The following is a 17359-nucleotide window of genomic DNA, read 5'->3' as shown; positions in this document are numbered from 1 at the left end:
TTTTTTTTTTTTTTTTAGCCCTCTTGGATCTGATAGTAGTCAGGACTCTCACTGCTATCAACTCACTTATTCTTACAATACTTGTACTTTGTAGTCTCCATGTTATCTTCATCTTTCAAGCATTATTATAATTTTTGGAATATAATTGATACCAAAGAAACCAGTTATAGTCCATACCCTTTGACTTCAAGCTGCGATTACAATAACATTAACTTAGACTTTAGTCTCATTTGTTATGACTCTGGGTTACCTGCCTGCTGGTTATGCGTCTTGATCAGCTATATCTAGTGTTTGGTGTAATATCTAATGTTGATAGTATTATCAGAAAGAAACTATATAGCTGACTTGGTTAGATCATTTGGTATTAATTTTGCTAAGTTCCCTTCTCAACTAAACTCTCCCCTGCTCAAGAGCACACTTCTAATCCCAGCAAGTGGTAATTTCAGAGATGTGCTCTACAAAACTCTCCAGCTTCAAGCTTATGTTGGAGAGAGATTTTTGCGGCTAACCCCTCACTGTACTTACTCCACCCATACCACCATCAAAATAATAACTCATTTATTGAGCTTTATTATGTGCCAGGCACCTCCCTAAGTGCCTTTACTTACATTATCTGATACAGTTATTCCTCACAACTCTTATATGAGGTAGGTACCATCATTACCTCCATTTACACGTGTGACACTCAGGCAGAGAGAGGTTTAGTAACTTGCCAAAGGCCACACAGCCGGTAAGTAGAAGAGCACAGTTTTGAACACTGATTTTCATTATGAATAGTTTAACTTCTGTCTAAAACATTTTCATTATTTTGTTTTTTTTCCTGGGATACCTCATTTCTTAGTCTTAAGTCTCCAGTATGGATGCCACTGGTTATGTGTTGCTATTTAAATTTAAACTAATTAGTTTTTTTAAAAAAAGGCAAATGTTCAGTTCCTCAGTCCCATTAGCCACGGTCCAAGGGCTCGATAGTTACATGTGACTCATGGCTGCCATATGGGGCAGTGCAGATATGGAGCATTTGCATCATTGCAGAAAGTGCTGTTGGACAGCACTGGTCTGGGGTATTCAAACACTAGTGCCAAGAATAGCACCAGTCTGGCAGGGAAACAGGCACCTAAGGGTTGTGCAAGTGCAGCATTTTGGGATAAGACCCAGAAGATTATGATTTCAGTGAGTCTAGAGTGGAAACTAGGAAAGAATACATTTTTAAAAGCTACCTGGGTGATTTTCATACATAACCAGGTCTTACAACTGGTGACTAGTCACAGAGGTTAGGACCTCAGAAAATTGCGTATACCACAGGGCTGCAGCAGAGAGCTCCAAATTCCACTGCTTATGGGAAGAAAAGCATTTCTTTCCAAAAGCTAGTACATTAACTAATGACCCATCTATGCATAAAAAGTAATAAAATGTGCATAAATGTGAAACCTTCTGATCTTCCCTTCCTGGTTAAGCATTGGAAAAGGAAGTCAGTCACATAATTTCAAAGCTCTACTCATGTCTGTATTAAATTGAAAACATTTTAAGCACAAATTATGCTAATGGCTTTTAAAAAAAAAATCAGATACACTGCCAGGCACGTTTTCCTATTTTCTAACTTTGTCTAGAATAAGAGTGAAAAGCTCCAACACCCTAACACTTCTTTTGAGCCTTCTCAAAGACATGTTAAATCTCATTTCTTGGTGCTTTTATTTATTCATTCACTGAACAAAAATGTTTGGAGCACATAGAATGTACCAGACAGTATTCTAGAAATGGATATACACACACAAATCCTCATGGAGCTTACATTCTAGTGGTTTTATGTGCGTGCACGTGAAGTGCCCCTCATGCATGAGGGTAGGGGACAGTAAGACAGAAAACCAAACCAATAAGTAAGATGTGTACTATGTTGGAAGGTGGTAAATGCTAAGGACAGAAATAGAGCAGGAAAGGGGGATCAGGAATGTCGGAGGAGGTGTTGCAGTTTTTAATAAGGTGGTCAGGGATGGTCTCACTGAGAAAGTGACAGCTGTAGGTGTCTCTGTGTAACTGAAATGTGTTTCCCTTCAAGCTCCCCAAACTCTCTAGGTGGCACTGCCACAGGAGCATAGGTCATTTGTCCCCTTACTTTGGGGGTTATCTCACCTGTATTCAATATTCCATCAGTTGATTGTCTTGGCAGCTGTCTCCCCAGACCTCTTGGTAACCCCCCCAGCAACTGGCCTGTATGGGGATCTGAACTCTTGACCTTGGCAGTATAACAGGTCAGCCTCCTGGTTCCTGGTGCCTTGGCAGATAACTTTGCATGGCAAATCCTACTCCCTTGTCTTTCTTTAGCCACGGTGACAGGGCTGTAGTTTGCCAAGCTTCCAATAAGCCTTGGGACTATGCTAAAGAAGAGATTAGTGAGCGGACCTCTGACTACAGGCAATTTAAAAGAGCCTTCTTTTGAAGAGCCAGAAACTTTTAAAATATGCAATTAAAAATTGTATGCATGCCCAGAGACCTTTTAAGACTCTTTAGATATAGCTAAGCGAAAATAATTTCCCTTCCTTGGTGCCAGGCTCCTAGTGCAGGGGTGTGTAGGGACCGCTTTTTCTCCCTTTTTCTATTTTTATTTTTTTGTATAACATTTTTGATAGAAAAGAAATGGGGCAGATGGGGAATCTGTGGCAAGGGCAGGACACAGGAAGTGACATTAGGAGAGATGAAAGAGTTTGCTCAAGGAATTATGCTTACTATTTGAGATAACCAGAGAAATTCCAGTGAGTTTCTCATTTATAGAGAAATGCCCAACTAATAAACCTAAAAGAAACTTTTTGGTTTGTGTCCAAAATGTTATTTGTGAATATATCAGGAAAACTCGATATAATCTTAGGTAGCATGTTTGACAGTCATTTAGTTATTTATCTATTAATTCATTTTAAATAAGATATCTGAATTTTCAGCTGTGTAGCTCTTGTTAGCAAGTACTTAGTTTAGTTAGGGGCTTTTTGGGGGGTTTGTGGTTTTTCTAAAATATCCTAAGCCACGTATCCTAAGCTTTTTTCACACAATTAATGTTAGTGGAATGCTTTGGCTATGTCAGAAATTGTTAAAAGGTGAAAATACATAGAAAAATTATTTGAGTCTAGGATTTAATTCAAAGTAAAGTTATGACCCTTAATTTTGAAAATAGTGATTCTGCATCTTTGTTAAGTTATTCTTTGTGACCATCATATGTTTCCTGATATTATTTGTGTATTTTCAGCATGAGTTTTCTGTTTGATTAAAAACTAAAGTTTCTGCTCAGTTGGTTTTTTTTTTTTTTCCTTTTTGTCTTTTTTACTGACCGGTAACGGGATCGCAACCCTCGGTGTCACGCCCGTACCGGGGACCGGCAACGGGATTGCAACCCTCAATGTTGCGCCCGCACCGCGCTCAGCCAGTGAGCGGGAACCGGTCTCCACATGGGATCTGAACCCTCGGCGGGAGCGCCACCGCGCTCCCAAGTGGCGCACTCTCCAGTGCGCCACTGGGCCGGCCCGCTCAGTTGGTTTTACAAGTGGAAGCCAAGCCCAAAGCAGAATATCAGAAGCTGTATTAAAAAATAAAAAGTAAAACAATATAAAAGACAGAAAGCAAGACTTACTCCATTTTCTGTAAAGCAGCTCATGGCAGCTCAATTGCTGTCAAACTACATGAACTGAAACCAAGGAAGTGATTGAGGTGACTGAGACCTTAGACAAAGGGGCTTGGAAGCACCCTTATTACTAAAATCAAGAGAGGACTTTCTTAATACATGTATGTGCCAAAGGCCCCACACAAGCATGGAAAGTTATGTACATGTTGTCTCATATCTTATTTAATTCACCTTTTCACTCATGGTGACATTCCTTGTACTTTTCTTGTTTTAATCCAGGCAAACCCTTTTTTACACGAAACCCTTCTGAGTTGAAAGGCAAGTTCATTCACACGAAGCTGCGGAAAAGCAGTCGGGGCTTTGGCTTCACAGTCGTTGGAGGGGATGAGCCTGATGAGTTTCTCCAGATCAAGAGCTTGGTCCTGGATGGTCCTGCCGCGTTGGACGGCAAGATGGAAACAGGTAGAGTCCACACGGCCTTATCTGGTTCTGCGTGGTGAGACTTCTACCCAGCACCCAAACAAGACCTAACAGTGTTATGATTTCACAGGTTTATAAATGTCCTTTAAACACCTTTAGAATGAGCCAGATCCCTCCATTACATAAATTCATCCCTTGCTACAGATTAAAACCCTTAGAGCCATTTTAACTTTGGGAAACTGTTAGGGTGCTATTGAGTACAGTAAAGCAGTAATTTACTAAAAGTGTAGATATATTTGAATAAATGAATTCTAAATTTGGATTTCTGCAATGAGAATTTTTTTTTAGAAGAGAGTTCCAGTGTTCTCTCAATGATGATTATATTCTCATTAGCAGAGAAGACTCTAGATGCTGAAAGAATGCTTTATTACTAGTTAAAATAAGTAATGGAATCGGTCTCTTTCTACCATATAGTATCACCCCCAAATTGGGTTCCACTTCATATTGGTAGAATGTTATAATATTGATTTAACTTTTTTGGGTGCTGTTTTTTTTAACCCTCACACTTTTATCTTTCACAGGGGATGTAATTGTCAGTGTGAATGACACCTGTGTTTTGGGACACACACATGCTCAAGTTGTGAAAATCTTCCAGTCCATTCCCATCGGTGCCAGTGTGGACCTTGAACTCTGCCGAGGTTATCCATTGCCTTTTGACCCAGATGACCCCAATACAAGTTTAGTGACCTCGGTGGCCATTTTGGATAAAGAACCAATTATTGTGAATGGGCAGGAGACCTATGATTCGCCATCTAGCCACAGTAGTAAAACAGGCAAAGTCAATGGCATGAAGGATGCCCGGCCAAGCAGCCCTGCTGACGTGGCTTCAAACGGTTCCCATGGTTATCCCAATGACACTGTCTCTTTGGCTTCCTCCATAGCCACTCAGCCAGAACTCATAACTGTTCATATAGTCAAAGGGCCAATGGGCTTTGGTTTTACTATCGCAGACAGTCCTGGTGGCGGCGGCCAAAGAGTAAAACAGATTGTTGACAGTCCACGGTGCCGAGGGCTGAAGGAAGGGGATCTTATAGTGGAAGTTAATAAGAAGAACGTGCAGGCTCTGACTCACAACCAAGTGGTGGATATGCTGATCGAATGTCCAAAGGGAAGTGAGGTCACATTGTTGGTGCAACGAGGAGGTATGTAGGTTTGCGTTGTTCTTTGATGTTTTCAACCCCCAGTCCATTGCTTAATTAATTGGTCTTCAGGAGACTATTTGGGGCTTTTTAAATGTCTGCTCTTTTAAGGTCATTTTTATTTAAATGTTTGGAAATGTATTCAAAATGCCTACTGATGTCTCCAAATGCTAACCTCTTTAGAATAAAGCTTATGGTTTGTACATTATGTTACATTATGTTATATGCATTTAGAGTACTACTTTAAAACATAAATCAGACTGTGACTTTTTAAACCTTTATTTTTTAAGTCTCCTGAACCTGGCCTGCACCAGCTGCAAAATGTGGTTCCCTGCCACTCCTGTAACCTCATGTCACACTCCTCTCGCTGGCTTCTTTTCTGAAGTTCCTTTAATGCTTTATGCCCTTTTCCTGCCTCGGGGCCTTTGCTCTTCCTGTTCCCTCTGCCTGAAGTGCTATTTCCTTAGCTCTTTGCTTGGCTTGCTCTGTCTCATTCAGATCTCCTCTTGAGAGAGGGCTTCTCTGATCACTTTACCTAAAGTAGTTCCCCAACACCTCCATGTAATCTCTGCCACATCTCTCCATTTCTTTATAGGCTTTATTATGATCATTATTATCACAAGGCATTTTTCTTATATATTTATTTATTTTTCTTTGACTCTTTCTCTTTCACTAGAATATAAGCTCCATATAGCTAGGGCCCATGTCTACATGTTGACAGCTGTTATCCCCAGCATTGAACACAATACCTGATTCCTTTTAGGTATTCATGAGTGCATAGGTATTGAATAATTGAATGGATATATGATTACTTATACTTGGCAGGAACAAAAGCTCCATCAATCATATTAAAAAGGTCCTTCAACATACATTTTAATGAAGTAGTTGAGGATCCCAGAGAACTGGGATATTCTGAATCTTAAGACATTAGGCTTCCTTCTTTCTCCCTGCCTGCAACCCCTACACCCCCTGAAATTGGTTGTTCTCCTTATCCTTGCCAACATAATTTATTTCATGCCCAACATATCCGGCCCCCTGAAAAGAGATCTAGAACAAGACTTTCATTTTCCCTTGGTTCTATTGCAACAGAGGAGCTCATTTCCGTCACAGCAGCCATGGTCTCATGCTGTCATAAAGCTGCGTGTTCTGCACTCAAAATGGTTGGGGTCATTGGAAGGAAATCCAAAATACAGAGCAAGTGTCTATGTGAATCAAAACACTCAGCCAACCCTTCTTGAGAAGTTACAAAAGCCATGGCGAAGATTTTATTTTTAAAAATGTGTCTTCGCCAATATAACTTTGATGTCTCTTCTTGTACCTAGATTGCTTGACTGCTGAGATAATTGGTTTTTAAACAGTGGCCAAAATGTAGTAGGAAATAACTTGAGCATAAGAATGCTGATGATGATAATGATGGGCATGATGATGATGATACCGGCACTTATAGACAAATTGATGATTTACAAAGCACTTTCATCCCTGCTCACGCTTCTCATCTGATCTTTACCTCTTCCCTGTGAGGTAGGAAGGTGCTAGCCCACAGTAGGACTGCAAAGTTTACTCTACTCTGTGATTTCCAGTCCAGTGCCGTGGCCTACTTTGCTCCTTCTTGTCTGTTTTCAATGTGTTGATGTTTTCTGTCCCATTAGATTCACTTCTATGGGGACCAAACATGAAGTCTCATTATAATCTGCTAATTTACAACACGTACTGAAAGCACACTGTAATGAATTTGCCTAAACTGGAAAACAACTGATTATAGAAACATACCCCTTGATTTCAAATGTTTGACTTCTCTCTTCTTAATTCCTAAGACCTTCTTTTTGTTAATGCTATTATATTTTATAACATTCATATGGAGAGATCCAGAATATATTGCCACATTAGTCAACATATCTACATAGTTTATTCCAGAACCTGAGTAATTTAAAATCACTGTAACATCAGCAGTCTTTAAAATACACCATATGCCTTGTGTTTAATTTATATATAGGACAGCAAGTGTGTACATCTGCAGTTGGCAGGCCTAGCACCAGCTACTATTAATCTTTTTTGAAAGCATATAAATATATTTGTTTCTGCCATACATTAGTTATTTGAATCAGGGCTGACATTTAATCATCCCTCCTGTGTGGTGTGGGTGTAATGAGAAGGTTTGATGAAAGAACATGACAGCAGCTAGGTTAAATGAGAAAGTAAATGGCCACTTCACCAGTTCTTCCTAATGAATCTCATTTCTGGTAAGCAGATTGATAAACTCATTAAATCCACACCTTTCATGATTCCCAAGAATTCATATCTTGAGGATGAGGCTTTCTATGCTTTAAAGAACAGGTCTTTTCTACTTTGGACAGAACTGGCTACTTCGTAGCATCTATTTTAATTCTTAATCTCCCGAGCTCATTTTTGACATCTGCTCTTGGCAAGATCCAGTACTTTTCAGTTTCTAGTATTTTTAGTCCATCCCCTTCTTCCTGTCCCCCCATCTGAAAATCAAGCAGAGGTTGAAATACCATTTTTAAATTTCTGGAGTCAGATAGTTTCCTGGGTCAGGCCTGGAGTTGGGGGGAGGGGAGACATTGTTTATCCACAGGCCCAGGTAGCTGGGACCATTACTGATTTGTTTACCAGTCTCCTCTCCATAAACATCTCCCTGCCCGCTGGTCCATCACTCATGTTTTTTAAAGGGCAGCTCCTCCTTCCTGTGCCTGGCTCCAATCTTCCCATCCTGTGTCCTTTCCTCCTTCCTCTGCTGTCCACTCAGGAGAGTGCTTTCTGTTTTTTATTTTTTAACATAGTATTTGCATTCAGAAATCCCGTTAGCTAACACCAGTGTGAGTCTAAATAGTTGTGTTGTTTTTGTTTAATATACAAAAGATATAGAATTTGTCCCATAAAGGTTTTTCACTGTTTTTTAAAATGGGATTATATTATTGGTGGGTAGTATACGTACTTGTGCCCCTCTGTGTAAAATATTTTGTATATTTGGCTAATTCACACCTATGAGTAAGTGTGACACTCTTTAAGATAAAGTTTTGTGTTGAGTCAGAATACTCTAGTTCAAGAGAAGATTCGGCAATTCTTTATGAAAGTGGAGAACATACGTTTTGCTTTTGAGAGAAAGTGTGTATTGAAAAGACAGCTGAACTGAGGGTGTCAAGAGCTGGCCTCTCATTCAGACTCTGCCCTTAAGCTGCAGTATACCCTTGAGCAGGTTACTACTCCTGCCCTGATAATCCTTTTTTAATCCAAAAAATGGATGTTTTGAACTAGATAATCTTTTGGGCAACCCCTTCTGGCTCTAATTTTATGCAAAGCATGAGTTCAGTGTTGTGTAGAGAAAAGACAGTAAGACTCTGGAGATGGGATGCAAGCTTGAATCCCAGATCCTGCCTTTACTTGCTTTATGACCTTAGACAAGTCACTTACCTTCTCTAAGCTTAGTTTGGCATCTAAAGAAATGGGAATAATAATAATAATACTTGCCTTGCACGTGCATGATGTAGATCAAATAAGGTAGCATTTGTGCCAATTCCTCACATAGTAGAAGTTATCATGTGGTGTTTTACTGATATTACCTAATATCAGAAGCAATTGGGTGGGGATAGCTTTTTATTTTTATTTTTTTTAAAAAGGCTCTAGCTGAGACATACAGAATCTGAATCTCAGTATGCGATGTTTAGGCATCTGTATTTTTTTTTTTTTTAGAAGTGCCATTGGTAATACCAATGTACAACCAGTGTTGCAAGTTATGTTAAGTTCCTGCTCCCGTGGTTCCTTCTAGTTTTGATTCTACAAAATACAACTTAGGGAAAGTAATTTTAAAAAGCTAAAAAATTATTTTCATTTCTGAATAATGTTCTTTTTTTAAAGTCAGTTTTATAAGCAACAGACGTCTCAGTTTTCCCTAAGGTCTGTTTTAGTTCCCACATTCTATAATTCTCTACTTCAGAGGAGAATAGAAGTGCGGACTTGATGTTGGAGTTGCTCATTTTGAGCACAAGCTCCCACTGGCTTTTGCTGATTGTGACAGTAATGGAAGTGATGTTTTGCTTTCCAATTTGCACAAACCATACACTGAATGTTTTTGTCAGGTCACTAAGTAATTTTAGGGTCAGATTGTAAAGTCATGAAATGTTAGAGCTCTTGGAGGGTTGGGCTGAGTTCAACTTTACTCTTATATCCGTGGCACCGCATGGGGAACCTAGCATGTGGTAAGGTCTCCCTAAATACAAGCTGAATAAATTAAAGTTGATCCACAAGTCACAATAGAAAATTGATCATGAAATGTTAGAGCTCTTGGAGGGTTGGGCTGAGTTCAACTTTACTCTTATATCCGTGGCACCTCATGGGGAACCTAGCATGTGGTAAGGTCTCCCTAAATACGAGCTGAATAAATTAAAGTTGATCCACAAGTCACAATAGAAAATTGATCATAAAAAAAAAGAGTTCTGGCTAGTGGGCTGGCTAGTTAGCTCAGCTGGTTAGAGCGCAGCCTTGTAACACCAAGGTCAAGGATTCGGATCCCCATACCAGCCAGCCACAAAAAATAAAGAAAAGAAAACATTGATCAGATAGCATCCTAGTCACACTTTATGACTCTATAAAAATGATAATGAGAGTAAAAAGGCAAAAGTTAGGTATGAAAATGGTGGTGGTATTGGTTATGACAATGTTACTACTATCATTTACTGAGTACTTACTATGTGCCAGGCATGTTCCTGTGCATGGTACAAGCAATACACATACACACGTGCACATGCACACATATGTAAATCTCTTAATATCTCACTGGTGTGACCATACTGGAGCTGCCACTCATTTGCAGTGTGGTTCTGAATAGGATCCTCTGTGAAATGAAGGCAGTGATTATTAGCTTGTATGCCAGGGGAAAAAAAAATATGAAAGAATTGGTTTTGTTCTAGGTGTTGAAACCCCACAGCTAAATTTGCTTAGTATAAAGCAAAGGAGACATTTCTGCTTTGGTTGGGAAAGCATGTGTAGGACTTGTAATAAAAACAATAACATTTCTGCAATGTGCCAGGCAAGGTTCTAAACATTTTTACATAAAAATGTACAGTCTTAGCTCCATTTTAGTACAAAAAAAAAAAAAGTACAGTCTAAGCTCCATTTTAGAGAAGAGGAAGCTGAGGTCCAGAGAGTTTCAGTGATTTATTCAAAATCACATGACAAGGTAATGGTAAAGCTTGTATTTGAACCCAGGAATTCTAGCTCCAGAGGATGTATGCTTAACCACCATACTAAATAAACAGCCTCTTGGTTTATAGGCAAGCTAATTGCAGCATTACTCTGTTGAGGACTGTATAAAGGAATGAATCAAGTCTGAAGTCCATGGGCAAATTGATGCCACTTAATTCTCATCAAAATGTATTGATGATATTTAGTTCATTAAAGCATCATTGATCCAAACAGAAAAGCAATATCTAATCTCATTATCTAAGCATATCATTAGCATTAACTCTTCTTTGTGTGTGTCTGTGTTTTATTTCCCTCTGAAATGATGCAAAACCATCATAATTAGAGCCACTGTGAGCGCCGGAGAGTTAAACCCTGGTGATCAGGGCCTCTCTTCTTTTTGCCCTCTGGTCTTGGACTAGAGAATGAATTGCAAATTGTATCACTTAGGTGTTTGACTGGCAGAATGTCTCAAATTGAGCTACAGGCCCTTGGAAAGGGGAATGAATTCAGGGTGCTTGTGGAGTGATATCCTAATAGTGTCAGAGAGAGAGTCCTATACATTAACATCAGCAGATTCTGTCAGTTCTCCCTTCTCAGTACACCTACTCAGTTGACATCCCACCTGTTCCCTAGCCTCTGCCATTTTTCATATGGCAACTGGCCTTGCCATGGCCTCGCAACACGTCTCAGTGCGTCCTCCTGTCCGTTCTCCGACTAGAGTGATTTAAAGTAGACTGGATCAAGGCACTCATATCACGGTGCCTTCCCATCATTCTGCGTAGACTCCAGAGTCCTGTCCTGGCCCTGCTTTTCCCTCCTGATAGCCTCAGGACCCCCTCACTCACATCCTCCAGGCCTCTGTGGGAAGGACCTCTTATCCAAGAAGGCTGCTCTGCCACTCCACGTGGAGCCACACAGCATCCACCCGTCGCTTCCGCTCCCTCCCTCTTCCTCATGCCACTTACGCTTCTTGTGAGTGAGCCCAGACATGGTCTCAATCACCACTTTATCCCCATTGCCTAAAAGAGTGCCTGGCACATTGTAGGTATTCAGAAAATCATGTGTATTGAATGAAAATAAAAATGAGTTATCGTCAGGCCCCTTGTTTTCATAAAGGCTAATCCTCAAGAGAATTTTCTGAGGTGTGAGCACTGTCACGACAGCCAAGGAACCAGGCAGTGGGAGATTGTCCACCCCAAAATCACACAGCTAAAAGATGACAGAACCTGAATCTGAGCCCAGGTCTGTTTGCCCGCAAAGCCTGTGCCCTCTGTCACAGGCTGCTCTGAAGGACAAGTAAATGCACGAGTCAGCGTGTCTACAGACCAAGATACTGGAACACCATGCCAGTGAATCATGTTGGTCCAAAAGCATGTTCTCCAGCATCTATTAAAGTAGCCACTATCTAATGAATTAAAATTAAATAAAATTTAAAATTCAATTCCTTTCCATTCAGTTCCTGAGCACTGGTCCCATTCCAATTGCTCAGCAGCCATGTGTGGCTAGTGGCTACTGTATGGGACAGTGTGGATGGAGAACATTTCCATCATCACAGAAAGTGACACACAGTTCTAGAGATTCTAATTATTTTAGCCTCAGAATAGAGATGGATGTTGAACATCCTTTATCTTATCCTTTCTCTTTATTTTTATACCTTTGAATAGAAGAAAAATAGGGAACTGAAGGCAACTTCATAGTAATGGACTTCTTTTTATACAGACAGTAATAAAAATAGGTCCTGTTTATTAAATTCTTTGCACATGTAGGCACTTCTTTAAGCCCTTCTCTCAGCCCTTCTCGTGTTAACTAGATGTTAGGGGGCACGAGGAATTGAGACTTAAAGAACTTAAGACTTGTGAAGTATGAGTGCTTGGGGTGATCTCTACTTTCTCAATCCTGGCATGGTCTCACCATGTTTTCAACGGGATTACAGGACGTCCACCTGATCAGGAAGCATCTCAGCTTTTGCACTGGGCTGATGCTAAGGAGCTTAGTTTAAATTATTTTATTAAAGTACTTTTAATCTAAAAAGTGGGAGAAACTTTAAAACACAAGAAAAACTCATCTAAAATGCTAACGTACAAAACAGGTATAATCTGCCACATGAGCTGTATCAGCAGTTTACAGTTTGTCAGAACTCTATTTAAGAAGGAAGATGTTGAAGTCTCCTTGGTGTAGTTATCTGACTCAGTATCTCAAACTAATTGGCCTCACCTCTTACCTATGGTGGTTAGTTTTTCTAATAATTTTGAAAGTTGAGTCCTCTTGTTAGATCCAGCATGCTGCCTAATATCTTCCTAGCTGTTAAAAGTTGTTCAAGTTAAAATTAGCAAGCTTCTTAGCACTTCCACAGTGCTAAACAGGGTGGTATTTGAATTTGCTATTAAGGAGACTTCTGGCCTTTATTAGTAATGCTGTTTTAAGTTGCTATTTTGGTTTATTGCCATGGTTTAAAGTAGTCAAAGATTTTATTTGAGAATTCTTTAGAGAATGTTAGGTCACGTTTATATTTGAGATGACTTACAGCAAGAGATGAGATAAGTATAAAAATGTTTCTATTTTGGTTCTTTCATTATATAACATAAATATCACCCCTCACTTTCCCTTAAGGAACTCTGGTTTCTTTATGGACTTTCGGTCGTAAAATTGTTAAACCTAAGCAGGCTTGATTTGTTTGTTCAAACATTTATATGCAATTTCAAACTCGATTGGATGATTTGAGTTTTATCCCTGGTATATTCACAATGCAAACTGGTTGGCAAGTCTAAAACTTTTTTCTGCAAGGCAATGTCTTATCTTCCTTGAAGGTAAACTTAATCCCCCAAGTTACTTGCCTACGTGCAGTATTTATTATAACTGTCTGTGTGATTTGTAATTCTCATGAAAGAGTGGTGGATCCCCCTCCCCTTTCTGAAAGAGTGGTGGGATTTCATTGGCATGGCTGGCAGGCTGTACAATTATTCTTCTGTGCTTCTACAGACAGTGCTGAATTTGAATGTAATGGAGTTACTTTGTTGTCCCTTTTTGGGAAACAGATTCATTAACATCGTGTGCCAGGCATTGTCTAGGCACTTGGAGCAGAGCAGAATCATCTGCCAGCAAAACAGACAGTCTCCTGGTTTCATGAAGCTTTAGTTCAAGGGGGAGGGGAGAAAGAGCAAAAATGAACAGATGGACAAGAAAATATCAGCCAGAGGAAAGTGCTCTGAAGCAAGTGGAACTAGGGGAAAGTGAGTGGGTGTGGCAGGGGTAGCGGTGAGAGGGCTCCTCTAGATCAGAAGGCGGGAGTTAGTGCAAAGACCCCGAGAGAACGGAAGGGAGACCAGGTGACTGTAGAAGGCATGCAAAGGGGAGTTGGGGTCAGAGGCAGGAGCCCAGGACAGGAGTTTGAAGTTCGTTTTCAGTGTGATGTCCAGCTTCAAGCAGTGAAGGAACAAGCTCTCAATGACGTTTTTAGATAGTCCCTTTGGCATATATGTGAAGTATATTAGGGAGCAGGAGTGAAAATGGGGAGACCTCTGCTAATTAAGACGTTCAAGCAATGGTGTTGGCAGCTTGAACTAGAGTGACATCAGTAAAGATGGAGGGCAGAAGGGGTTTTGCGATGTGTTAACAAGAGTGACAGGGCTTGATAGGTTGACTATAGAATGGGGTTGGCAAACTTTTTCTGTAGAGAGCTCGTAGTAAATATTTTAGGCTTTGCCAAGGTCCATACTGTCTCTGTCCCCACTATTCTACTCTACCCATGTAGCAGATGACATGTAAACAAATGGGTTAGTTGTGTTCCAAGAAAACTTTATGTGATCCATGGGCTGTAGTTTGCTGACCCAAGCTGAAAAAGCAAAGGAAAAGGGAGGAGTCACAAAGGACCTCTCAAGTTTTGACCTGGGCAGAATCTTCGCTAAGATTGGGATACTGGGGTAGGAGTGGGTAGGGCTTGAGCTGTGGAATTAAGGGTTCCTTCTCAGACTTCTTAATTGTGAAATGCCCTTTTGACATCCAAGTGAAGCAGAAACATAGGAGGTTGTCTGGGGTCTGGGATTTGGTGGTGGCAAGGTTAGGGCAGGAGAAATACACATTTATGGGCCATTATCATATCAGTGAGTATTCTATAAACTGTGGGCTGTGAAGTCAATATATTGGGCTATAATCAGTGTTTTCTTTGAAAGTAATACAGAATAGAAAATATCAGAGTATGTTACACTCAGTAAAAATATGTACTTTTTTGGGGGCCGGCCCGGTGGCGCACTGCTACAGTGCTCCGCTTGGGAGTGCGGCGGCGCTCCTGCCGAGGGTTCGGATCCCACATACAGACCGGTTCCCGCTCACTGGCTGAGCGAGGTGCGGGTGCAGCACTGAGGGTTGCGATCCCGTTGCCGGTCCCGGTCCAGTACGGGCGCAACACTGAGGGTTGCGATCCGTTGCCGGACACGAAAAAAGACAAAAAGGAAAAAAAAATGTACTTTTTCATGAAACATTTGCTGTGTGCACATACACATGCATACACATACATACACACTGAGGGTTGCGATCCGTTGCCGGACACGAAAAAAGACAAAAAGGAAAAAAAAAATGTACTTTTTCATGAAACATTTGCTGTGTGCACATACACATGCATACACATACATACGTGTGTATAAATATATTTCTTATTAAGGACCATATTCACAGTTTATAAAACACAGATGTGGACCATATTTAGAGCCAGGGCCGAATGAGATGACTTAGGGAAAGAGTGGGAACAAGAGAGGAGGCCAGGACAGAACCCATAGGCACATGGGTTCAGACTGAGGAGGAGGCACCAGGAAAGATGGAAGAGCAGTGCAGATAGGAGAAAGAGCAGGAAACCGTGGCATCACGGAATCTGAGAGCAGAGACGTGTCTCAAGGAGATTTCTAGCAGCACTGGTGTCTGGTGTCCTCAGGAGGTAGTGGCATAGACATGGGAACGCTACCTGCAGCGTGGATGACCGCCGAGAGCCCGGCTCGTGGAGTGCTATGAGTGCACTCAGCCTGGAGTAGGCAGTGAGAGGGGGAGGCGGGATGGGGATTCGGACAAGTTGTTCCAGAAGCTTTGCTGTGAAGTGGAGCCGAGAAAAGAAGTACAAGCTGGAGAGGGAGGTAGAGTCAAAGGAGAGGGTTTTGTTTTGTTTTTAAGGTGGGAGATACCACCACATTCTTGCATAGGGATAGGAATGACTCAGTAGATGGGGAAACTGGTGGTTGGATGAGAAAGGAGAATTCATTGTGCTCTCTTGTTGAAGGAGTGAGGCCTTTAAGAAAGGGAAGGAGATAAGACCCAATATCCTAGAGGAGGGATTGACTTTAGGATGATATATGTAAACCATGTAAAATGAGACTAGCATTGATCATTCTTTTTTCTCCGAAAAGCAGACTATTGAAATTTCTATGTGTTTGAGGCTTCCTGTTGAAAGAATCAATTGAGGTTTCACTATAGCTGTTTTTCTTTCCTATTTAATTTCATAATCCTAATAATATTTACAATAAGCCTTTTCCCATTTGACCTGTTCCTGGTCTTAATCAAGGACTGAGGATGTTTTTGTGCACAGCTGTGGAATAAAGAGAGAGAAACAGAACTCACAGTCTAGTTAGGGAAGTAAGGCAAACACGTGACTTTTACCAGCCGTAACATGTAGTCCGAGTCTTTGTGGTACAGATGTGGATGAAAGGTGAATCTGGGAGGATGAGGGGTGACAATGAAGTCTGTTCGAGCTAAAGCAGAGTGTCTTAACCTCTGCACTTTTGACATTTTGGGCCAGATGATTCTTTGTTGCTGGGCCCATCCTGTGCATTGCAGGATGTTTAACAGCATCCCTTGTCCTGTACCATACCTGCCCTCTTTAATTGTGACACCTCAAAATGTCTGCAGACATTGGCAAATGTCCCCTGAGGGGAGAATCACCCTCTTGCTGATGAGAACTGCTGGACTAAAGCTATGCATTGAAGTGTAGGAAAGATTTAGGGTTACAAACTGTTAGTCCAGGGCAGTATTTGGCATGACCCATTAAATTTGTCTGTTTCTGTTGCTTATAACAGAATACCTGAAACTGGGTAATTGATAAAGAAACAATATTTATTACTTACAGTTTCAGAGACTGAGAAGTCCAAAGCCCAGGGAATTATCTGGTGAGGGCCTTGTTGCCAGTGACTCTACACAGGGACACAGGGTATCAGTGGTGAATGGCTGACCAAGAGAGAATAACTCCTTACTCACTCTCCTTTTAAAGCGCTCAGAACCATGTCCATTATTCTATGAATGGATAAATTCCTTCACAAGGGCGCAATCCTCAAATCTAATCACCTCTTCAAGGCACCACCTTTCAATTACCATAATAGAATTTCCTACCCTCTTAATAGTTACAGTGGGGATCAAGCTTCTAATACTTTGGAGGACACAGTTCAATCCATAGCAACCCATTTGTATACGTTTAGCAATCTTTTTTTTTAAAGCCTACAGCACCCAGTATTCCCAGGCAGTCTCCCATCCAAGTACTAACCAGGCCCGACCCTGCTTAGCTTCCAAGATCAGATGAGATCGGGTGCATTCAGGGTGGTATGGCCATAGACTTTAGCAATCTTTTAAAAAAATTATTTTAAAATTTGAATGCATTTACCTAGAGCCAACAATTTCAATTTGCCAGAAATCTGCCATTTTCTCTTATCATACATCTGGCCTTACTCTTGTCTACTACCTGCCCATGGTCCACCACCAGCTGAGTTTGAGACTCAGACAGCATATGAATGAAGGCACTAAGAAAGGTAGGGATATAATACATGCATGTGCATGGACCTGTTGTGTACCTGTTTCCTAGGAATTTCTTTTCACTATCACCATCTCAAAATTCCAGTAACTGGCTAATTTTCCTTTCTTTTGGGTTTAATTTATGCTTAAAAAAAAAAAAAAAAAAAAAAAAAAA

At 40.7% G+C, this 17359-nt stretch overlaps 1 protein-coding gene across 4 annotated transcripts in view; it reads left to right on the top strand.

The window, feature by feature from the left end:
- The window catches only part of MAGI1 (membrane associated guanylate kinase, WW and PDZ domain containing 1), a 240122-nt gene that overhangs the window by 168984 nt on the left and 53779 nt on the right, over nt 1-17359 (top strand). For all 4 annotated transcript variants that reach the window (XM_008578690.1, XM_008578692.1, XM_008578691.1 and 1 more), the window contains exons 10-11: nt 3884-4066; nt 4606-5226. In XM_008578690.1, the coding sequence (XP_008576912.1) occupies nt 3884-4066; nt 4606-5226 (804 nt within the window). The remainder of the gene's footprint in view (nt 1-3883; nt 4067-4605; nt 5227-17359) is intronic.

This window comes from Galeopterus variegatus, unplaced genomic scaffold (genome assembly GCF_000696425.1).
Source record: "Galeopterus variegatus unplaced genomic scaffold, G_variegatus-3.0.2 Scaffold1746, whole genome shotgun sequence".
Taxonomy (NCBI): Eukaryota; Metazoa; Chordata; class Mammalia; order Dermoptera; family Cynocephalidae; genus Galeopterus; species Galeopterus variegatus.
This window is presented reverse-complemented; position numbering and strand designations above follow the sequence as displayed.